The 22,895-nt window shown below is 64.3% G+C and overlaps 1 protein-coding gene across 2 annotated transcripts; it reads left to right on the top strand.

Annotated features, from left to right (window-relative positions):
• The first annotated feature begins 9,506 nt into the window (after positions 1-9,506).
• On the top strand, positions 9,507-22,895 carry UNC5A (unc-5 netrin receptor A). Of its 2 annotated transcripts, XM_054079962.1 has the most exons (16): positions 9,507-9,682; positions 17,859-18,080; positions 18,222-18,365; positions 18,442-18,545; positions 18,672-18,852; positions 18,968-19,135; positions 19,303-19,467; positions 19,552-19,740; positions 20,324-20,623; positions 20,715-20,802; positions 20,881-21,049; positions 21,137-21,370; positions 21,487-21,636; positions 21,721-21,885; positions 21,964-22,142; positions 22,350-22,894. In XM_054079962.1, exons 1-16 carry the CDS (start codon positions 9,586-9,588, stop codon positions 22,513-22,515), a joined length of 2,721 nt encoding a protein of 906 aa, XP_053935937.1. In that variant the 5' UTR covers positions 9,507-9,585; the 3' UTR covers positions 22,516-22,894. The 2 variants fall into 2 exon arrangements, with proteins under 2 accessions (XP_053935937.1, XP_053935938.1); XM_054079963.1 differs by lacking the exon at positions 18,968-19,135 and having other exon boundaries at positions 22,350-22,895.

Genomic DNA, 22,895 nt, shown 5'->3' with positions numbered 1-22,895 from the left:
GCTGAACATGGTCTTTAAGTCCAGGGCTTTGGCATACTGGGGTGGCCTTTGCTTGTGGTGTCTGCTGGGAGGGGGATGATGCAGTGCCGTATCGTGTGTCTGCTGCTGGGTGAGTAGGGCTGAGAGCACAGAGCTGGCATTGCCTGTGCATCAATGTGGGCTTGAGGCACTGCTCCCCTCCCTGGAGTGGTGGGGTGTCCCTCTGCTCAGGGGGGGACCCTGCGTAGTCCCCAGGAGGATGAGTTCTGTCCTCCCCTGATTGAAGCACAGCTCACTGCCCTGTGAGTGTGGGTACCAGAGCCCAGCTTGTCTGGGTCAGCTCAGCTTGAGGAGCTGCTCCCTATCTTTCCTAAGCCCCTGGGTGTCATTGGGACAGAGACTGGCCTTCTCAAGACGACCAGCTCCCCCAGTCAAGGACTGCCCAGCATTCCTGCAGGGTCACCGCTGGGGCTGCAGTGCCGCAGCATCTCCGCACTGCCCACTGCAGGCTGTGTTTGCTTACAGCCCCCTCTCACAGCCACCTGCAGTGCAGGTGTTGTGAAGCTTTCTTGATTCCCAAGGGTTTATTGGTGCCAGACCTGCAGGTTCACAGCTCCAGTCCATTGAGCCCTATGAGTTTGCTGGCTCCACCTTTCCAGAGCCCATGTCCTCTGCTGTCCCTCCTGGCTGTCCTGGCTCTGGCTGCAGGGGGACCCTCTTACTCCTCCTCCTGCTGCTCCAGCCCATGCTCCTTTAGTATTTTATTTGTCTTTTTGACTGTTGGGTCTGCCCTTCTGCCTTGCCTATTCAGTTTCTTGAGGTGGAGCTGCCTTCTCACCTCCTGACAGTGCTGCCTGCACTGCTGGCCTCACTGCAGCTCTCCTCCAGGAGGAGCCTTCATCCGCTCCAGGAGTGCATGGGCAGTTCCAGCTCAGCCCAGAGTTGCAGCCTGTCCAGGACAGCACATCCAGCCCATCATCACCTCCCTGTGAGCCCAGAACCAGGGGCATTTGTCCCTTGTGACTGTGTGGTGCCTACGCTGGCTCAGTACTGCCCTGCCTGCAGCTGGATCTGGGGTTTGCAGAGACTTGGTCCTGTAGAAGGACAGGGTCTTGACTAAGTCCTCGCTGTTGGCTGAGGTGTGTCTGGCTCTGCTCTGCAGGCAGTGCTGCCATAGCACCCTGGGCCCTTGGGTGCCTGTAGTGCAGCCCCGCAGGGTTTGCTGGAGTGTGCTGAGCTCTGCCCTGCTCTGGGCACTGCCATGGCTGCCAGAGCTGTCCCTGAGCCTCAGCTGCCCTTCCCCAGGGCCACCAGCCCTGCAGCACCCCTGGGGCAGCTGTGCCCAGGGCTCTGCCTGCCCTCAGCCTCCCCCTGCTTCCACTGGGAACGGGGGCTGCTTAGCCTGGAGAAGGCTGAGGGGAGACCTTATTGCTCTCTACAACTCCCTGAAAAGCAGTTGTAGCGAGATGGGTGCTGGTCTCTTTTTCCCAAGAAACAGCCTCAAGTTGTGCCAGGGAAGGTTTAGAATTGGGTATTATGAAAAATCTCTTTACCAAACGAGCGGTGAAGCACTTGCAGGGGCTGCCCAGGACAGTGGTGGAGTCACCATCCCTGGAGGTGTCAAAAAGCGTGTTGACATGGCACTTAGGACTGTGGTTTAGTAGATACAGTGGTGTCGGATTGACAGTTGATGATCTTGGGAGGTCTTTTCCAACCTCAAGGATTCCATAATTCTATTATTGCCGCTTTGCCAGGCACACAGGGATGAGAAATGCTGCCAGAGAGGGGAGATGGGAGTTTGTCCACGGCACTCAGGGCTTTGCCCCTGCATCTTTGCATCCCTTGCTTGCACGGGCTGCGCCTCTGTGCAGGAATAAGAGGGACAGGACACTGCTGTCCCCTTCTGTGGGGCGACAGGGGCGGGGGTACTGCGGGCCAGGCAGGGAGGGGGCAGCAGCATTCTGGGGGGGCTGGAGAGGAGCCGAGGCTGAGAGGATGGGGTCCGGCTGGGCTGCTGCTGCACTGCCGGGCACTCGCCACGCGATGGTGCCGCTCGCCCAGCCCTGGCCGGCTCCGGCTGCTCCGTGCGGGGCTGCAGAGCGGCCCCCCGGCTGAAGGGCAGGTGGGAGCCCCGCGTCGACCACGGGCTGTGGGGCTGGAAAGGGGGTGCTGAGACCCAACGCAGCGCCAATGTCCTGTTTGTGCCCTTGACCCGCAGCAGCGGCTGCGTTAAGGGGGGGACGGGGGTCACTTCTGCCACTTCAACCCCCTCCTGCCTGGCACAGCACCTCCCCACAGCCCGCCTGGCTCTGGGTGACCCCCCTGCCACTCTGTCCCTGTCCTCTCAACCCCACAAGTGTGGGTGCAGTATGGGGTGTCCTAGTACTGGGAAGCCAAGGTTGCCTGGGGTGGTTGGGGGGTGTTGGTGGCAGAGGCTGCTGTGCGCTGCCGCGGTTCATTGCCATTCGTGTGCAGCCGTGGTGGGATTTCATTTGATTGGAAAAGTAATAGGGGCCATTTATCTCCATGGCTTTATGGGCTCACTGCAGCCCAGCCGGGCCAGGGCTGGAGAGCTGGTGGTGTCCGCTTCAATCCCATCCTTTGGAGATGTGATGGCCTCCAGACTCGGCTCCTGCATCCTCGGGTCGCTGTTTGAGGGGCAGAGGGGGCTGAGAGGTGGGGAGCACCTGGGGACACTGTGGGTGGGCACAAACGGTGGCCAGGAGCCACCCCGTGAGTGCGGCAGTGCCAGAGCTGCCCCTGGCCTGTCTCAGACTGGGCAGCTGTCCCAGCTGGCAGCCGAGCTGGCAGCCCTGTCAATAATGATAATTAAAAATTAATACTAATCAAAAGGGAGAGGCAGATGGCAGCAGACATGCGGCAGGACTGCAGGTGGGGGTGGGGGACGCTGGAGCTTGCAGAGATGGTGACAAGCGGGATGAGGGGCACGAGGAGGGCTATGGAGTGCAGTGGGGCCAGGAGGGTCATGGTGCGGTGGGGTCCAGTGAGGATGGGCTGCAGGGTATGGGACCCATAGGGCGCAGCACGGGTGTGGATGTGGGGCCAGGGTTAGGGCAATGAGGACAGCAGCACGGCACTGGGCTGTCACAGTGATGAGGACCCATGTTCTTCTCTCCAGGTGGGCAGCACAGGTTGGTGAGGCTGGGCGTTCGCCCAGGGTCACCTTGCTGGCAGCTGGCGTGCCGCCAGGGCCGGGTGCTCTCGGTCTGCACCTCAGCTCGGCAGGCTGCCAGCCTGGCTTGTCCCTGCACCACCAGTGCTGATGGCTCTAGCAGCAAGGACGGACCCTGCCTCCCGCCCCCAGCATGTGCCCAGTGCTAGGCTGGGTGCAGGCACCCATTCTGCTCCGACTGGTGGGTGCTGCAGGGTTAAAATCCCCCGAAGTAACTGGGGAAGGAGCTGCTGGCTCCCTGGCGCGTGGGCCGGCGCAGAACAGGCAGCGCTGCCTTGCTGTGAGAGTGGGCAGGGAGCGCGGCTGCCAGCGCTGGGGCTGTACCGCGTCATTCCTGGGGTGCTTGCACTCACCTCCCTGTCCCATTGCCTGCCTGGGGCCCAAGGGGATGCTTTGGGCCCTGGCAGGAGGAATGTGGCCATGCAGGGGACCTCCAGCCCTGGGTACTGCCAGCATCCTTTGGGCATCCCTGGGGGAATGAACTCCTCCAGAAGGTGCCCTGTTCCTCTCCTGCCCACCTTCCTGGGCCCTGCTGAAGGGCACTCATTTTGTTCACCCTCTGTCCACAAGCACCATGGCATGCGAGGAGGGGTACCCAGGGTGAGGGGTACCTACAGCACACCGTTGCCATGACAACCTCCCTAGAGACAGCAGTCAGTGCGGGAGAAGTGGGAGGCAAGGGGCTCATGGACCCCTCTATGCTTGGGCTCCTTTGCGGCAGGACACGGCAGGTGCAGCACAGCAGCTGCATCCGTGGGTCTTGCTCCCAGCCTTAGACTCTGCCTGTCACACTCTGCTCCCTGCCCGCTGTCCTCGCAGTGTGGGGCAGGCAGGCACAGCAGTACTGGTGCTACCTCTCCTAGCTGGGTTTATGCATTTGTATTTGCATGATGGGGTTGGAAGTGGGAGGTCTGCACGGAGTGGAAGGGGTTAAGCGCCTGCGGGGCTATCCCCAGTGCCAGCAGCAGAGGAGGGGGGAGAGGGGGACAGTATCTCCTGCCCTGTGCCGCAGGGAGCCTGTACCTGAGAAGGGTCCCTTGCTGTCACTTCTCATCTGCGTGATAGTGGCAGCCGGGCTCCTGCAACACGGCTGAGCACTCTCCTTCCCCCGCAGGGACGGGCTGGCGCTTCCCGCTTGGTAGGGGCAGGAGGGGGAGCGGGCGGGTGGGATGGGGACAGCGACAGGAGCCGTGTGACTCAGCTGCGGTGCAGGCTGCCTGCAGTGCCCCTCCGCAGCAGGCAGAGCTGTCCCCGCTTCTCTGCCCTGTGCCCCACTGGCCACCATCACTTCGGGGTTCGCTCCCCCGGCCCCTTGCCGTAGCCTGGGGGTCCCCTGGCTGGTTGTCGTGTCTCCTCGCCAAGGTGCCATGCCCAAGCTGTCCCCAAGCCTCCACCATGGACAGGATGCACCCCTGTCTGCAGTCCTGTCCCTTGCCTCCCTCCTCCAGCCACCTCCACTGACTTGGAGGGACTAGCGTGCATCTCCCTAAACAGAGATGCATCCCAGCAGTTGGGAAAGAGGGGCTCCCCTAGCACCTCCACGTCCTCCAGGAGGGACACAGGACACAGCAGGCAGTGCCAGTGATGCCTGTCCTTTCCCTCCTGGCCCTGTGCACCCCACTGTTCCCCTGCAAGGGCTGATGATGCTGCAGCCCACAGCCAGCCCCTTGCCAGGCTCCCTGCCCATCTTTCTGCCCACCCGCCCCAGTACTGCGTCGCTGGCTGGGAGGGCTGGTGTTTTCTGGGCGGTCGATGCACCCATCGATCCCGCACAGCTCCGCCGGCTGCTCTCCTGCCGCCCTGCTAATTAATTGGCTGCTGCTGCAGGAGCGCCAGACACCCAGGGTGCTTCGGCTGCCTGCACCGTGCCCTCTGCCACCTCACAGCCCCTGCCCCACATGCGCTCTGGAGGCCTCATGGGAGCTGGCATCCGCCTGGGACCCACGCCTGCCCCACAGAGTGGGGGTCTGTGTAAGGCTGGGGAGGGTCTGGGGACAGCACATGGCCTCTTTCAGTCCTGCTGCTTGCCCATGTTCGGAACCCCGCTCAGGGCTTGCAACGGTGCCCACCCCAGCCGGGGACTGGGACGCTGCCTTTGTGCTGGGCTATAATGAGATTTCTGCTTGGCTGCCTGGATAGAAAATCCCAGCCAGAGGATGCAAAAAGCGTCTCTGAGTCCCGAAAGCCTCTTGGCCCTGCCCACCCTGGGGCATCCAGAAGTGCCCCTGCACCAGGACCCACAGCACTGCTAGAGGGATCATTGGCACCAGCTCCGTCTGGGAGCACCTGCTGCTATGGCTGGCATGAGGCACCCATGGGACTCACAAGCCGGCAACTTCACTACCCATTCACCCCACTCCCCTCGTCCCAGCCCCATGGTGCCACTAGCTCAGCCACCGCATGCCCAGGCTGGGGGTGCCAGGCTCAGCCTCGGGGACCACAGCATGCACAGCACTGGCCTCGCCACCCTCCCACCTGCCCAGGTGCAGGCACCAGCACCCCAGTGCCTCCGGCCACCACCGCTCTCCAATGAGGTGCCTGCACTGTGGCACCGTGTCCCCAGGACACACATGCACAGGATAGCACTGCCCAGTGCCACAGCCTCTCCAGCTGCCCTCTTCTCTCTCTTGCAGCAGCAAATCCATTTCCTTAAAAAGCGCGGAGTGGGTGCCGGGGGCTGCAAGGAGGAGGCTGTGCCGGGACAGGCTTTGCTGCGTGTCTTAATGGAGCCCTTCCCGCCGCCGGCGCCGTGCGCTGTTAATCTACTCTTGCAAATGGCTAATTTTGAAAATCCTCTTATCGGAATTAGGTCCTCAACATCCATATTTATTTACTTTTCATTTTCATAATCTTTCTGTTCCTCATATGGCTGGGTTGTTCTAAGGCTCCATTTCCAAGCATCCCTGTGCAGGATGAGGCCCAGGGTGTCCCACGCCATGCCCTGCCACGTGTTCCTCACACCCTCCGCCGCGCTGTCAGCGCCGGCAGTGCCAGTGCCTGCTCCCCGCTGGGGCACCTCCCAGCACCATGTACAGCACGGATCCCATCCAGCACTGGGGTCCCGGTCATATCCTGCTCCCAGGGCCATGCATTATGCATTGTTTACTCGTCAGCACCTTCCCCGTTTGTAACTCAATTAGGCAGATGGTGGTTTTGGTAATACAATGGTGTTTAATATTCGACTTCTTTAAATACCACAAATGGATGAGGAGGTAGCGCATAGGTGATCCATTATACATGAGCTCAAATATCTATTTAAATATTTGATGGGAGTTTAGAAAATCTCAGGGCTGACCTTGCCCACTGCTTCCGGGGCTGGGCAGGAGGTCCGGTGTGGCACGAGCAGGGGCTCTGCTGGATCTGGTGATGGGTTGGAGCTGCTTCACCTGGGCTAGCCTGGCTGGACATGGCACACAGGGCATTCGGGGAGCGGTGACAGGGCAGTGACATCCGCAGGGAAGTGGCAGCCACAGCCCATGGAGCCCAGGGTCTGCCACCTGCAGAGTGATGCCCTCCCTCCAATCCAATTTATTTTGGGAGAAAGCCCTGGCACAATGGCCGCAGCACGTGGCTGAGCCACAACCACGGTGCGCTGGAGACGAGAATTAATTTTTAATTCCATCTTAATTACTCTGAGTAATAATCCATTTACAGCACCCGGTGGGGCCAGCGGTTCCGGCATCCCCCCGGGACTATAGCGGTGGTGGGATACTCAGGAGCCGAGCACTCCACACTGGGGCCACCAGGCTGGTCACCACACTCCCCTCCTCAAAGCTCCCAAGTTCCACGGCTCCCCACACGTTGTGGCCCCTCGTGTCACCCCAGTGAGTGGTCAGGGGTCCCAGGTGTTCCCATGGGCATGGACTGGCATGGCAGCGGCGGCAGCAGGGCTTGAGTCTATGGTGGTTGTGAAGCAGGATCTGGCTCATCCACCCCCTCAGCTCCTCCTCAGCAAGAGGGAAAGGGAGCTGAATTGAAAGTGATCTCCCCAATCTGTATTAATTAGAGTCTATTAACTCATCAGCGCGCCCTGCTGCTTCCAAACTGACGGCCCGGCCGTGCTGGCCCGTAGCACAGGAGGGATGCGCTGGGTGACACCGCGCGCGCGGCCTCGGAGCGGCACCCGCGTGGCACCACGCATGACGAGCACATGGCAAGGGAACCCGGCGAAGCCGAGGCAAGACCCGGCACCCCCGGGTGGGTGGCGAGGCAGGGTGCGGCGGGCACCCGGGCGGTGGGAGTGTTGTCACTGGCACCACAGGCATGGTGCCAGGAGCGGGAGCTGGAAGGCATCCCGGGAGAGAGCGGTGCAAGGAGCAGATGGGGCTGGCGCTGTGCCGGGGTCCCCGAGCCCCCTTCCCGCCTCGCTGCCCCGAGGCAGCGCTGCGCTGGGTGCCCTGGGTGCCAACCACAGCGGGTACCCGCTCCTTGGCCTGCCCAGCACCTGGCCAGGGGTCTGGCTGCCATGGAAGCCCGGGCAGAGGGTCCCAGCGGTGCGGAGGAGCTCACGGTTCCCATGGCAGCCCCCCGGGAGCTCACGTGCGGCGCGGTGACTTCAGCAGGAGCAGATGGAGCCGCAAGGAGTGAAAACATCCTGTTTCCATGCAAATGCCATCGGTAATAACGAGCCAGCCTGAAGGAAAGTGGTTATCGCTGTGCTGGGGCTCAGCCTACAGGGATGGCGGTCTCCTCTACTGACTCCAACAGTGCCCAGCAGGGCTGTGCTGCAGCTCGGGGCACTGCCTGGCGCAGCGTGGTGGGACAGGAGTGGGCACCCATGGGTGCCTCCCCGCATGAGCTGCCCTGCCTGGGCACCCAGCCAGTGCACGACTGTCAGCAGTGAAGGTCTCCAGGAAGGGGGTGACGGTGGAAGATGGCTCTGACCTCACCCCAGGACTCTGCTTGGTGGTGGCCTTGGCTTTGTCCAGCACCACCGCTGCTGTGCTGGCGTGGATGGAGGATGTGGCACAGCTGGTGCCACCCGGGAGAGCCGCACTGGCTTCGCACCCGTTTCAGCTCTTGAAGGCGTCAGAGCAGTTCTTAATTGTTCCTGGAGCTGCTAATGAGATTATTGCGGTGCGGCGTTCAGAGCCACTGCTTGGTCCTGCCCCTTCCCAGTCCCCATCCCGAGGAACAGGGGGCTGCTCAGCACCGCTGGCAGGAGCTCTACATCCCATAGAGTTTGGGGGGTACCTCGGGTACCTCAATGCAGCCTCATCCTCCCTGTGCCCCTCACTCCTTGCCCACAGCACAGTCTGCCTGCTGGTGATGGCGGTGCTGCTGCCGGGCACCGTGGCTGGTGCCACCCTCTGCATGCAGGGATGGAGCGGGGAGGGAAGGGGCCACATCCTGCAGCTAGGGCAGAGCCAAATGGCCTGTGAGACACCAGCCTAGCGGAGTGTGGGGGACCTTGGGGCGAGACTCCCATGTGCGGTGGTGAGGTGGGACCCCATAGTTGGCACACGTTCCCACCAAGACAGTGGCCCCTCTTCTGTGACATTTCCCAGTGCAAAACACAGCGCTCACCCTCTGGAGCCGTGGGGGCTGGAGGGTGCAGGGCAGGGTGCCAGCTCCACGGTCTTCTTCTGAGGTTGTCTCCCGACTCAGCCATGGGGTGCCAGGCTGGGCACCTCGAGCATCTCCTGGCCCAGAGGCAGCAGGGGCTGGGGCAGAGCGGGGTGCGGGGTGGGTGTCCCAGGGAGTTGGGGGGGGGGTTGTGTGTGCAACCAGGGGTGCCCAGGGTGGGTGTGCAAGCTGGGGTGCCCCAGTGGTGTGTGTGTGCAAACCGGGGTGTCCTGCAGGCTGTTTGCGGGTGCAAACCAGGGGTAGGGGCTGCAGTGGGCAAGTGCAGGGGAAGCAGTGCGGGGATGCGGGGGCGATGTGGGGGGTGACAGTGGGGGGATGCGGTGTGCGGGGGGTGCCGGTACTGGGGATGAGGGAGGTGCGGTGCTGGTGCGGGGGGCTGCGGTGCAGTGGGGTGCCGGTGCAGGGGCTCTGGGAGTGGGGGGGTTGCCGGTGTGGGGGATGCGATGCCGGTGAAGGGGGTGCCAGAAGGGGGGCCGGGGCGGGGGTGCCGGGAGGGATGCTGGTGAGGGGGGAGCCCGGGGCTGCCAGTGGGGGTGTCGGGGGGGATGCCGGTGAGGGGGGTGCCGGTGGGTGCCGGTGTGGGGGGTGCCGGTGGGTGCCGGTGCCGGGGGCGCGGCGCGGGCGGGGGTGCGGGGGCGCGCGCGGCTGTTGCCCGTCCCTCCCGCGGGCGGGGTCCGCGCTCGCCCCGCATTGGCGGCGCCGGGCGGAGCGGCGGGCGGGCGGCAGCGGCGGCGGGGCCGGGCGGGTGGCGGTGGCGGGGCCGGTGGGGCCGTGGCCCGCTGAGGGCGCCGCGGAGCGCGGCCCGCCCTGCTCCCTCGCCCCGCGCCATGGGTGCGCGGCCGCGCCGAGACCCCGCCGCCGCCGCCGCCGCCGCGCCGGGGCCGCTCGCTGCCCTGCTCGCCGCCGCGCTCTTCGCTGCCGCCGGTGAGTCACCGCGGGACCGGGACCGGGGAGGGGGGCAGCGGCACCGGGCGCCGGGCAAGGTCACCCGGGGAGCGGGCGGGAAAACGATGCGGGGGACACCGGGGCCGTTCGCGGTGCTGGGAACCGGGGTGCGACTGGCGCTGCCGCCCCGCAGCGTGCGCCCACGCGTGCCCAGCCGGCACCGAGGGGGCTGCTCTCGCTGCCCCGGCTCCGCTCCGCCGGGGCTCTGCCAGCATCGGGCACGGCTGCCCGCAGCGCACCCGCTCCGTGCGACGGGTCCCTGCCCCGCGCACAGCATCGCTGCCTGCGCACAGCATCTCTGCCCCACGCACAGCATCCCTGCCTGCACACAGCATCCCTACCCACCACAGCATCCTTGCCCCGCACAGAGCATCCCTTGCTGCGCGCAGCATCCCTGCCCCGTTCACAACATCCCTGCTCCGAGCATAGCACCCCTACACCATGCACGGCATCTCTGCCCCACGCAGAGCATCCCTGCCCCGCGCAGAGCATCCCTGATCCCTGCACGGTATCCAGCCGTTCCCATCCCTTGGCCAAGACACGGGGGACCGCGGAAAGGGGCACAGCGCGGAGCGGTGCTGTCATCGCGCGGGAGTGGCCATGGCGGGGGGGGGGGGGGGGGGTTGCGGGGCCGTGGCGGTGTTGCTGCAGACACGGGGGTCCGGAGCCCCCGCTGCCCCCGGTTCTGCCCCCTGCAGGGCAGGACTCTGCGGGGGAGGAGCGGGCCGGGCCGGACCCCCGGGGCTGAGCGGCCCCGGCTGCCAGGCTTGGGGTCAGGAGGCCCGGGGAGGGTCGGCGGTGGCCCGGGGCTGGCGGCTGCTCGCAGGTGTCACGCAGTCTGGAAGTGGCGGCTGCAGACAAAGGACCGGGCTGGGGGCGGGGAGCTGCGCGGGGCTGGACGTGCGCTCTGCGGGGGTCTGGAGGGGGGGACACCCCCTCTGCTCCCGGGAGTCCCGGCCCACCGACCTCCCTGCCGCCACCGCAGACGTCCCCTCTCCTGGCCTCGGCCACCGGCTGGGCACGGTGGGCATCCAGGGAGGCTGCAGCCCCCGTGCTGCTCGTACCCAGCCGGACACCTCGAGGATCCGCGCTCCCCCATGGCCCCGTCTGCAGCAGACACTGCGAAGCCGGCGCATCGGGTGGCAAAGCGGGTGGGCTTGTCTTGGGTGTGGGAGACCCACACGGAGGATACTGTGGGTACCCGATCCCCAGCTGGGCACGGAGCGCTGCTGTCCCATGGCACCCGTGGTGGCGGATGGAGGCGGGGGGCAGCGGGACAGCAAATGCACCAGGACACTCCATGCCACCTATGTGCCAGGAGGTGTGGGGGACCCCGGCAGTGCCAGCATCAGCTTGGGGCAGTGCGGTGCGGGAGCTCGTCCCTGCGGCTCGCTTGGCAGGCAGCTCACAGCCAGCCGCGGCGCGACTGAGCCCAGCCACCTGCGTGGCCACCGCTCAGCACAGATATAGTGAGGCTGGGCCTCTGCGCGCCAGGTGCTATTTCAGTCTAGCATGGCATGGGACAGCCTGGCACAGCATGGCATGGTAGAGCATCCCTTCTCCAGGGCTGCCGACACACAGGTTGGGGACGGGGGAGCCCAGGTATCCAGGCAGTGGGTCTCTGCTTGCAGCCGTGGTGGAGCATCCCTGGGGCGAGCTGCCTGCTCTGCTGCCAGTGCTGCAGGGGAAGAGCGAGAGCAGCAGCAAGGGCTGGGGCTCACCCGCAGGCAGCAGTGTGGGGTGAGCACCTGAGGCACTGGGGCTGCCTTGCTCGATCGCCGCGCTGGCAATTAGGCAAGAGTGCAGGAGTAGGGTCCTTCCCCAGAGCTACACCTGGCCCTACACTGCCATGAGCCTTTCCCCTTCTCCTTGGTATCTGCAGCAGCCAGCTGCATCTCCTGCCCCCAGGATGGCACTCACCACACCGCGTGTGACCCACACCAGCTCCTGCCCCGGCCTCTCTGCACTGGGCTATGGGCTCTGAGCCACACAGCGCCACCGGCTTCACCAGGCTGCCAGGGGCCCTCGGAATCCAGTGAGCAGAGCCCAACCACTGCATCCCAAAACTTGGTGCACCACAGCCCGGCACCCCAGGTCACTGCACCCCATCAGCGCCCCACAGCCCACACCTGGCTGGGCACCGGTGCCTCGGTGAGGCGTGCAGGGCAGCGGCAGGGCTGGCATGCACCGGGCGGCTGGGAAGCTGCTGTGCCGGCTGTCAGCGCGAGCGCGCGACAGACGCAGCCCGCCCAGGGCTGTTTGTTCTGGCTCGGTGCCATGCAGGGCTGGCACTACATCAAACCGTGTGGAGCCTTGGCAGGTGCTTGCGGGAGGGGATTGTGGTGCTGCCAGGGGCTGGGCACCCCCAGAGCCATCACTGGCACCTCTCGGCCATGGGTGCAGCTGAGCATCCATCCTGCCTGGGTGGTCATCATCACCAAGGACCACCCCAGGACTGGTGCCGGTGCCTGAGGGATGGTGGCATACGGACCATGCACCATGCATGTCCTGCCGTGCCTTGCCCTGCACCCAGGGGTGCATCCTCGGTGCCAGCACCGCTCCGGCCATCAGCACCATCGCTGCTGTGTGCATCACGTGTCTGCTTGCTGGCAGGCTAGGGTCGGCTGTCTCCAGATGCTGCAAACCAGGACCCCGTCCTCATCCCAGTCAGGTCCAGTTACCCAGTTCCCCTTGTCCCTGCTGCCTGCTCGCTCCTTGGGTGCTGCTCCTGAGTGAGGTCAGGCAGATCACAGCTCATCCTGCCCCCCATGACCCTTCCTAGATGGGGGTCTTGCCTGCAGGATGGGGATCTCGGGTCCCAGCCCCCTCCAGCCAACGCTTGCTGCCGCAAGGTTATGGGATGCTGAGGCTGCCATCCCAGCCCCATATCACGCATAAGTGAGAGGGAAGAGGCCGTGGGGCTGGACCTGACACTCGGGACCACTCTGTGGCTAGAAGGGCCTTCTCCAGCCCCCCAAAGCTCCCTCCCAACTCCATCAGAGATGCAGCACTGAGGTGACCTTGACGCTTATCCCAGCGGGTCCAGGGCTCAGCCAGAGCATTTGATCTTCAATGTCCATTGAAGGAGAGACAGGAAAACCACTCAGCTCTGCGGGCTTGGGCCCCAGTGACAGCCCCAGCAGATGGGGCTGAGCCGATCCTGTCTTCCCCACACCTTCCCAGTGCCAGGCTGGACTGGGGGAGCCCTCCCATCCCCTACCAAGCTGAGTCCAGGACTGGACTGTGTCCCCATGCAATGCTCTGGTTGCCGCTGATGGAGGCTGGCACAGCTTGGCATGGATCCTGTGGGCAGGCTGGGGCTGGGCAGCTGTGAGGCTCAGCAGGCACCTGGGGCTGGTGGGAACAGGGCTCTGTGCGTGTTGGGGGGCAGAGGGGGGTCGGGCTCTATGGGTGCCCTGTAAAGGGTGCTTAGCACTGGGTTCCAGTGCCAGAAGCCCCTGGGCAGGCAGAAGTGGTCCTTGGGGAGGGGCTGCCACCCCCAGCACGGTTGTTCCCAAAAGGTGGGCATGGGGCAGGGTAGACCCCCAGCTTGGGCATGGCTGAAGCCATGCAGCCCCCTTGGTGGGGCGAGGGCGCAGCCCACGGGGAGCCCTGCCTGCCCTGGCACATGCTAATTGCATGTAATGGGGAGAGCGTTATCAGCTCAAATCCATAATTAGGCAGCTCCATTGTCATGCAAACACGCCTGACTAATTCATTCATAACGAGCGCTCGCTTAATCAGCGCCCAGACGCTGCCACGCACTTGCTGGGGAGACGGGCACCCTCTGGCCCTCGCTGCACCGACCCAACCTCTCCTGTGACCGTGGGGCTGGCACACGTGTGGCACACACCTGGGGGCCAGGACAGCACCTGGTTCCTGAGGACACAACAGGAGATTGGGGACATGGTCCTGGGCAGGCGGGGGGCACCCCCAGGGGCACTGTGCCTGGTGGAGCGTGGGGACACATGGGCACTCTGTGCCCGTCATCGCATTATCCCCAGTGCTCTCCATGCGCCAGACTGGCCGGGAGCCAAGCTGTGCTGCCCAGCATTGGCATCCAACTCAGCTGGCTCCTTGCCCGGGGCTGGCACCAGCACCTGCCTAGCGTCACCGGGGAGGCTGTGGAGAGTGAGAAGGTGGGTACAGGGGGAGCAGTTGGCGATGCCCAGATGCTCCAGATGAGCACTGGAGCAGCCGCAGGCAGCTGGGCAGCACCGGGCAATGCCGTGGACCCTGGCTGGGGATCTCCCAGGGACAGGACCAGCTCACTGTGGCTCAGAGCCAGCCTCTCCCAGCAGGATGGTGCCCAGCTCAAAGCCTCAGACAAGCTTTATGATGGTATTGAGTTGTGCCAGCTCCTCTCCTCTGTGCCCTGTGGAGAGCAAAGTGCTGGTGGTGGGGCCCCTGTCTGCAGGGTGATGGGCAGTGCTGGCACAACCAGGGTCCTCTGGGTGCAGCTGGGCATCCTCTGCCCTTCCTCTGATGCTCACCCTTTTCTCATTTAGGCAGGCGCAATCAGAAGCAATTATTGCTTTAATGACCTGCTGCTGGGGCACCAGCAAAGTGTGAGGAGATCTTTCATGTTGACGGTGTGCCAGGCCTGGCGTGGACACAATGGGTCACCAGCTGGGATTGAATCTAGGGGCTGGGAAGCCCACGGGGATTTGGGAGGTTCCCAGAGGGGGGCACAGCTAATGGGGCAGGCGCTGGTGATGTGGTCCTCACCTCGCTGCAGGAACCTCCAGGGTGACAGATATCAACTAGGGGTGCAGGCAGGGAGTGGAGGCAGATGAAGGCTCAACAGGGCTGCTGGGGACAGTTTGGTGCTCTGCCGCAGATGGCTGACGCACAGGGCCCAGCTGGGCAGCAGCGCTTGGGGCAGACCTGTACCCTCGGAGTTTTCTCCCGCTGCAGGCAGCTGCCTGCTCCCTCCCGGCGGCAGCTGTGCCGAGTGGATGCTGGTGCTGGGGCTGGCACTGGCGCTGCCGCAACCACTGTCAGGCAGCCTGTCCTTGCCAAGAACACGCTGACCTTCGCAGCATCTCCCCGCAGCAGGCACTGAGGTGCCCAGTGTGCCGCTCTTGGCCAGCATGGAACCAGCACTGGGGTCCGGATCAGCCCCTTGAGGACTGGGGGGACCAGGATTGGGGGAGGGGGGCACACCTGCTGGCATATGGTGGGTCCTGCCAGTGCCCCCTCACCATGCTGGGCAATGCAGCATCCTGCAGCCTCTCCCTGCCCAGTAACACCAGTACACTTGGTGGGTTTGGTGTTGGGCGGGGAGCAAGTGCTGTGGTGAGGGGCTGTGTGGCCACGCAGGGTGGCAGCAGCTAGGTTACACAGGGAGCAGAGGGGTTCTGCACATGGGGCGGGGGCCAGGAGCAGCTGGGGGTCCCATAGTGCTGGGGTGAAGGCTAGTGCTCAGAGCCCATAATGGGGTGCCCCCATCCCCTCTGCATCCTAAGGTGGGTGCTGCAGCCCAGCTCCCCAGCCTGGCCCCCAGCACCCTGCCCCTTCTTCAGGCCTGCCGGCTCCCTCGTTAGCCCACGTGGGCGAGGGATAATTGATAATAAAGCCTTGCTTAATGCACTGGCTCTGCCAGCTGTGATTTATCAGGGCTGGTAGCAAACCGCACTCCCAATTACCCCTTTGGCTGCTGAGAGAGCGTCTGGCCAGGGCTATGACCCTTCTACGGTGTGTGGGGGTCTCAGGGGCAAGCAGGACCCCACACCTCACCATCCCTGTGATCCCTACTCCCCATCCCCTCTGAAGTTCCCTGGATCCCTTTGCCAAGGTGACATAAGCATCTTGCCTGTTTCCATGGCAACGCAGCGGCAGGTGAGTGGCGAGGCCGACAAAGTGCGGGAGCCCGCACAGCGCTGCATGGGGTGCCACTGCCCATGGGGTGACCGTGCTGCACCCACACCCACAGTGTGTGTGTGGGGGGCTCCTGCTCTGTGGGATAGCTGTGGCGTGTGGGGTGCCCCACATTGCTGGGTGTCTGTGGCATAGGGGGGCCCACAGGACATGGGGGACCCATGGTGCATGGGGGTGTCTGCAGAGTGTGGGGCATCCATGGCTTGGGAGTGCCCACAGAGTGTGGGGCACCTGTGTGTGGTGCATGAGATACCTGTGGTGCTTGGCATAGCCGTGCTGCGTGGGGTGCCCATGGTGCATCAGGTGCCCATTGTGCATGCAGTGCCCACGGTGTTTGGGACATGCCTGTGGTGCGTGGCGCACCCAGACCACAGCTCCTTCACTCCCTTGCAGAGGTCCAGGCCAGCTTAACCCTCCCAGCTGCGCCACGTGGCTCCATCCACAGAGCAGAGCCCCGCCAGTGCCCAGCAGCAGGGCAGCATTCCCACCTGGGGGCTCTGCAGCGTGCCTGGCAGCCCCCCAGCTCCACCACTTGCTGCATGTCCCCAGCCTCACCTGCTGCGCGTGGTCCCACCCTGCCCGCAAGGCATCCAGAACCCTGGTTGGGTGGGTGATTGGGGGTGCTCTGTGCCCATCCTGCCTCTTGTAGCCATCCCTGCCAGCCCCAGGCTTCCTGCCCTGGACCTACACACAGCTCAGCGCCTGCTGTTCTCATTCCACCTGGGATTAAAAGCCCAGTCCTCGCAGCCCCACTGCCCTGTTCCCCTGCTGTGCCCGCTGCCGTGCTTAGGCAGGGGTGGCGCTGAGCAGTGGCACCCCTGGTATTTCATATATAAGCTGAGCTGCCTTTCTGCCCATCTCAGCCCCACGGGCCCGTGTGAGCACTCAGGGGTACCCGGGTGGGAGGGCGGCAGTGCCAGCGTTGGATGTTGCGTTGAGCCATGCTGCAGCGGGGATGGCACCACAGCAAGAACCGCAGCGCCTGTCCGTCCTGTGACCCCCCGGGCCAGCCCCGGGCTGGAGAGGGGAGGGGTGTCGTTAAACCAGTGAAATATGAAATGCCTGTATATCCCCGACAGGGGTTTTAATTAAATTAATTGCCAGCGACATTGTAAAAGTGCTGATGGGGTAATAACCAGCGTGTTATGGTGGCCGTTTATCTTCCCCGCGTAAATTAGCTGCCGCACCTTGCCCGTCCCGGCGGGCATCGCGGTGGGCTCGCTCAAACCTTCTCCCTGGTTTGAGAGAGTCTGAGGCAGCCCGGGGAGAGCAGGGAGGCCCAGAGCCTCCCTGGGACACTCATCCAGGGCTTGAGGGACCCTGGTGTCCCCATATCCCCGCTGTGCAGGTAGCGGTGCCCACGGTGCCCTGCAGCCCAGCGGGAGACCAGGTGGGCACGGACAGGGGCTGGAGAGGGGCATGGGTGGTTGCCAAAGAAGGCACTTAATTACTGCGCATTCCATCCTATTTAATTGCTTATTAAATCCTAACCAGCCAATTAGCAGCAGCAATTACAGCTTCATTCAGTGACACAATCGCTATTTTATCGTTTGTTAATCAAATGCTTATTTAGGGTCTGGTTTATTAACTCTTTCCGCAGTGGTGCCAGTGGGGAGCAGGGGCACCTGTCCCTGTCCACACTGAGATGTGGGCACTGCGGGACCGTGCCATGTGCCATGTCCTCAGCGCTGCTGTCCCCATGGGGACCCTACCCTGGTGTGTGACATCTCCAGCCCCCAAGCAAAGCTGGGGAATGCACAATCCCCTGAGGGGGAGGTGTGCAGCCCTGAGCCACCCTTGCCACCCTGAGGGCAGCCAACCCACTCCCAGGTGGGTGCCAGCAGCACAGGACAGGATGCTCCGCTGTGCCACACCGCTGTGCAGCCCAGAGCATGGGGCGCACATCCCACCACTCGCCCTACATCCCTGTGCCAGCCCATGGAACGGTGAGGCAGGATGCAGCCCCAGCCGGCGCCTCGCAGAGATGCTGGGGAAGGGGGGCAGCGGGCGCCCCAGGAGGCGTGAGCGATGGCCCTTGTTGGTCACACTACATTTCCTTTTCATTAGTGCTAACTGTGGACATGAGGGATCGGCGTGGGTTCAGCGGGCGCAGCCACTACATGGCTGCTCTCTCTGATGGATGGCAGGGCCAGGATGGGGCTGCTGTGTCCCCAGCGAGGGGGTGCACAGGGCCACCAGCACGGGGGGACACTGGGGGTGGGCAATCACACAGCACAGGCACACTAGGGGTGACCGAGCCCCTGTCTCCCCACAGGTGCTCAGCAAAGTGCGACTGTGGCCAACCCAGTGTCCGGTGCATCTCCGGACCTGCTGCCACACTTCCAGTTGGAGCCAGAGGACGTCTATATCGTGAAGAACAAGGCGGTGAGCCTGGCCTGCCGCGCCACCCCTGCCACCCAGATCTACTTCAAGTGCAACGGCGAGTGGGTGCACCAGGGTGACCACGTCACGCAGCACAGCACCGACCACAGCACCGGTGAGCACTGACAGGAGGGATGGCGCATGTTCCGGTAACGGGGAGCCACATGTGCTGCTCTTGGGGGGGATTTGCATGGGGCTGGGACTGTGGGGACCATTCCTGGCACGCCTGTGCTGATGTGCTGCCTGTCGGTGTCAGGGCTGCCAGTGATGGAGGTGCGCATCGAAGTCACCCGCCAGCAAGTGGAGAAGATCTTTGGGCTGGAAGAGTACTGGTGCCAGTGCGTGGCCTGGAGTTCCTCCGGCACCACCAAGAGCCAAAAAGCCTTTGTGCGCATTGCCTGTGAGTGTCTGCGGGTGCCCAGCTGGGATGTGGGCTGCTGGCCCCAACCCCGGCCCTCACCCCTTCACCTCCTCAGATCTGCGCAAGAACTTTGAGCAGGAGCCAACAGCCAGGGAGGTCTCCATCGAGCAGGGCATCGTGCTGCCATGCCGCCCTCCCGAGGGCATACCCCCCGCCGAGGTGAGCCCCAACAGTCCAGCAGGGCAGGGTGCAGCTGGGGGTGCCCCTTGCCCACAGGACGCCATGGGTGCTCCTTGAAGGGATGGCGTGGCTGATGACGTTTGGTGACACCCCTATGCCCCACAGGTGGAGTGGCTGCGCAACGAGGAGCTGGTGGACCCGGCGCTGGACACCAATGTCTATGTGACGCCGGAGCACAGCCTAGTGCTGCGCCAGGCCCGCCTGGCCGACACCGCCAACTACACCTGTGTGGCCAAAAACATCGTGGCCCGTCGCCGCAGCGCCTCTGCTGCTGTCATTGTCTACGGTACGGCCCCACTGCACCCGGCCCCACCGTGCCACCCTGGTGTCACCCTCCCCATGTCTCCCTCGCCCTGCATCTCCCATCCCGGCGGGGCGCTGACGGGTCCCTCTCCACCCAGTGAATGGCGGCTGGTCGACGTGGACGCAGTGGTCGGGCTGCAGCACCAGCTGTGGACGGGGCTGGCAGAAGCGGAGCCGGACCTGCACCAACCCCACGCCCCTCAACGGAGGGGCTTTCTGTGAGGGCCAAAACGTGCAGAAAACTGCCTGCACCACCCTCTGCCCAGGTACCCTCTCTGCCCACCGTGCCGATGCTGCACTCCCCGCTGCACCCATTGCCGTCCCCGTTCCCCCGGGCGTCTCATCCTCTCACCCCCCGTGTGTCCGTCTCTGCTGGCCCCAGGGCAGGGGAGGGGGATGGCAGCGGGGTGGTGACCCCCAGCTGTGCCCGCAGTGGATGGCGCCTGGTCGGAATGGAGCAAATGGTCGGTGTGTGGGGCCGAGTGCACCCACTGGCGGAGCCGGGAGTGCTCGGAGCCTACGCCACGCAACGGGGGCCGGGAGTGCCACGGTCCCGAGCTGGACACCCGCAACTGCACCTCTGAGCTCTGCAGCCACGGTGAGCGCAGAAGGGACAACGGGGGCATCCCCCAGGCTGGGGGACTGGGGTTGCCCATGGATGCTGATGCCCTGCCCCGCGCAGTCGTCCCCGGCACAGAGGACGTGGCGCTGTACGTGGGGCTGGTGGCCGTGGCCGTGTGCCTGGTGCTGCTGCTGCTGGTGGGGGTGCTGCTGTACTGCCGCAAGAAGGGGGGCCTGGACGCAGATGTGGCTGACTCCTCCATCCTCACCGCTGGCTTCCAGCCCGTCAGCATCAAGCCCAGCAAGGCCGGTGAGCGAGGGCTGTGGGGATGGGGCTCTGCAGCTACACTGGGACATGGTGTCCCTCGGGACCTGGGGGTGGCCACAGCCCTGGGGGGGCTCTGGGAGGGGGTGTCTGCCTCAGGGCATCCCTCGACCTGGGCTGGGATCTGTGCCCCATGGGGTCCCTGGGCAGGGGCTGTATCTCCCACAGGGTCTTGGGTGGATGCTCTGTATCCTATGGTATCCCTGATGTAGGGACAGGGACACTGTATCTTCAAGGGTTCCTGACTATGGGGTCAGTGCTTTGTGGTCCGCAGCGTCCCTGGCTGTGTCCTGCAGGATACCTGGTTCCTATAGGGCCATTGCCCTGGGTTGGTGCTACCTGCCCCGAGGACCCTGGGCGTGACTGTGCCCCAAAGGTCTGTGCCACAGGGTAGAGGCTCGATGCCCTTTGACCCTCCAGGAGTGGTTCTGCCCCATAGGTCCCTTACTATGGGGCAAGGGCTATGTGTCCTATGTTTTTGGGGGCCAGCTGTGCCACCACGTTGCCGGCAGGGACCCTCCTGTCCATGCTGTGCCCCGGTGCCACGGTCCTGTGCTTTGTGCTGCAGACAACCCCAGCCTGCTCACCATCCAGCCTGACCTCAGCACCACCACCATGACGTACCAGGGCTCGCTCTGCCCACGTCAGGATGGCCCTGCCAAGCTCCAGCTGCCCAACGGGCACCTGCTGAGCCCACTGGGTGCCGGGCGACACACGCTGCACCACAGCTCACCCGCTGCCGAGGGCGCTGACTTTGTGGCCCGGCTCTCCACCCAGAGCTACTTTCGCTCCCTGCCTCGCGGCACCACCAACATGGCCTATGGCACCTTCAACTTCTTAGGGGGGCGGCTCATGATCCCCAACACAGGTACGGTGGGGCGGGCATGGGGTGCCAGAGCATTGCCCCATGCAGGTGGGTCCCCATGGGGCTCAACCCCTGCCTGAAACCCCCCTCCCAGGGATCAGCCTGCTCATTCCACCTGATGCCATCCCACGAGGGAAGATCTACGAGGTCTACCTGACCCTGCACAAGCAGGAGGAGGTCAGGTAGGTGCTGGGGCTGCTGGGGAACAGGGCCGCTGGGTTGTGGTTGGTCACACTCAGCTGCCCCCGCGGCTGTCCCAGGCTGCCCCTGTCCGGCTGTCAGACGCTGCTGAGCCCCATCGTCAGCTGTGGTCCTCCCGGTGTCCTCCTCACCCGCCCCGCCATTCTGGCCATGGGTCACTGCGTGGAGGCCAGTGCTGAGAACTGGAGCATCTGGCTGAAGAAGCAATCGTGCGAGGGCACGTGGGAGGTGAGTACCTGCCGGGGGCTCCAGGGGGCAGGGGTTGGGTGGGGGCGGTGCCCGTGCCGGGGGTGCATCTCTGCCTGGGTGCCGCAGGATGTGCTGCAGCTGGGCGCTGAGCCGTGCACGGAGCTGTACTACTGCCAGCTGGAAGCGCAGGCTTGCTACATCTTCACAGAGCAGCTGGGGCGCTTTGCCCTGGTCGGGGAGTCCCTCAGCATGGCAGCCTCCAAGCGCCTCAAGCTGGTCCTGTTTGCGCCATCCGCCTGCCCCTCATTGGAGTACAACATCCGCGTCTACTGCCTCAGCGACACCCAGGATGTCCTCAAGGTACTGGATGGTTCCCATGTGACACCTCCCTTCCCAGTTTGGGGTGAGGGCTGTGTGGGCAAGGCTGGGCTCCTGGGGCACAGCACCTCCTGCCCAACTGCTGCCTGTGCTGACAGGAGGTGATCCAGTTGGAGAAGCAGCTCGGGGGGCAGCTGATCGGAGCTCCTCGGGTTCTGCACTTCAAGGATAGCTACCACAACCTGCGCCTTTCCATCCATGACATGCCCAGCTCCCTCTGGAAGAGCAAGCTCCTTGCCAGCTACCAGGTGAGGAGCATGACCAGTGGGTAGCGATGGGGACAGGAGGGTGTCGCTGTCACTCTGATCTCCACGTACATTGCCCCACCACAGGAGATCCCCTTCTACCACATTTGGAGCGGGCTGCAGCCCTTCCTGCACTGCACCTTCACCCTGGAGCGCCTGAGCCCCAGCACCTGCGAGCTGGCCTGCAAGATCTGGGTCTGGCAGGTGGAGGGAGATGGGCAGAGCTTCACTGTCAACTTCAACATCGCTAAGGTAAGGGCAGGGCTGGGAGTGGTTCTGGACGTGATGCTGGGACGGGCTCACTTTCTCCCTGCTGGTGCTCTCCCCTAGGACACAAGGTTTTCGGACTGGCTGGTCCCAGACAGTGAGGTTGGTGCCCCAGCCCTCGTGGGCCCCAGTGCCTTCAAGATCCCCTTCCTCATCCGCCAGAAGATCATCAGCAGCCTGGACCCTCCAGGCACCCGAGGAGCCGACTGGAGGATGCTGGCCCAGAAGCTCAACCTCGACAGGTGGCCTAGGTTGGGGACAGAGATGGGGTGGCATAGTGGATGAGGATGGGAGGGCTTCTGGTCTCATCCTGCACCTTTAGATGGATGCTGGCATGCTGTGGGACTCTGGGAGTGGGGTGGTGCCCAAGGTGAGACCACCATGGGGCTGATCTCAGGGTGTGGAGCCATCCCTGTGGCCTGACATGGTCCCTCTGTGTCCTCTCCTAGCCATCTCAGCTTCTTCGCCTCGAAGTCCAGCCCTACAGCCATGATCCTGAACCTGTGGGAAGCACGGCACTTCCCCAACGGCAACCTCTCGCAGCTGGCCGCTGCCGTGGCCGAGGTGGGCAAGCAGGACGGTGCCCTCTTCGCCGTCTCCGAGGCAGAGTGCTGAGCACCGTGGGGCGGGACGTGCAACCCCGCTCGAGGGGGGGCTGTCACCGTGGGGCAGGGGGGGTCTCGGCCGGCCCCTGGGCCCCCACAGCCCACAGGGAGGGCTGCCCCCCACCTTGCGAGAGGGATGCCCGTTCTCCCCCAGCGCCGTGGTGGTAGGGCTGAGCCTGGCCCCGGGGGGTCCTGCAGCCCCATGGCGGGGGGACTGGCGAGCGCTGGGTGTGCGTCGTGCGTGCGGTGCCGTCGTGCTGTCTGCGTGTGGGGCCAGGCGGCCCCGGGCCCCGTGCCGTGTTGTGTAAAGACCGTTTTTTTAATTCTGTATTAAGTGCATTCAAGTATTTACACTTGGCCTTATGTACATAGCGGTGCCGCGGGCGGGGG

The sequence above is a fragment of the Cuculus canorus genome, chromosome 14, assembly GCF_017976375.1.
Source record: "Cuculus canorus isolate bCucCan1 chromosome 14, bCucCan1.pri, whole genome shotgun sequence".
Lineage (NCBI taxonomy): Eukaryota > Metazoa > Chordata > Aves > Cuculiformes > Cuculidae > Cuculus > Cuculus canorus.
The sequence above is the reverse complement of the archived record's forward strand: the minus strand, read 5'-3'. Positions and strand labels throughout refer to the sequence as shown.

What these genes read in the sequence shown, in the direction of transcription:
- UNC5A (XM_054079962.1), top strand. Translation starts at nt 9,586, where the DNA reads ATGGGTGCGCGGCCGCGCCGAGACCCCGCCGCCGCCGCCGCCGCCGCG. An exon ending in AGCCTTTGTGCGCATTGCCT is followed by an intron (nt 18,366 to 18,441) that starts GTGAGTGTCTGC and finishes TCACCTCCTCAG; the next exon opens with ATCTGCGCAAGAACTTTGAG. An exon ending in GCTCATGATCCCCAACACAG is followed by an intron (nt 20,624 to 20,714) that starts GTACGGTGGGGC and finishes CCCCCCTCCCAG; the next exon opens with GGATCAGCCTGCTCATTCCA.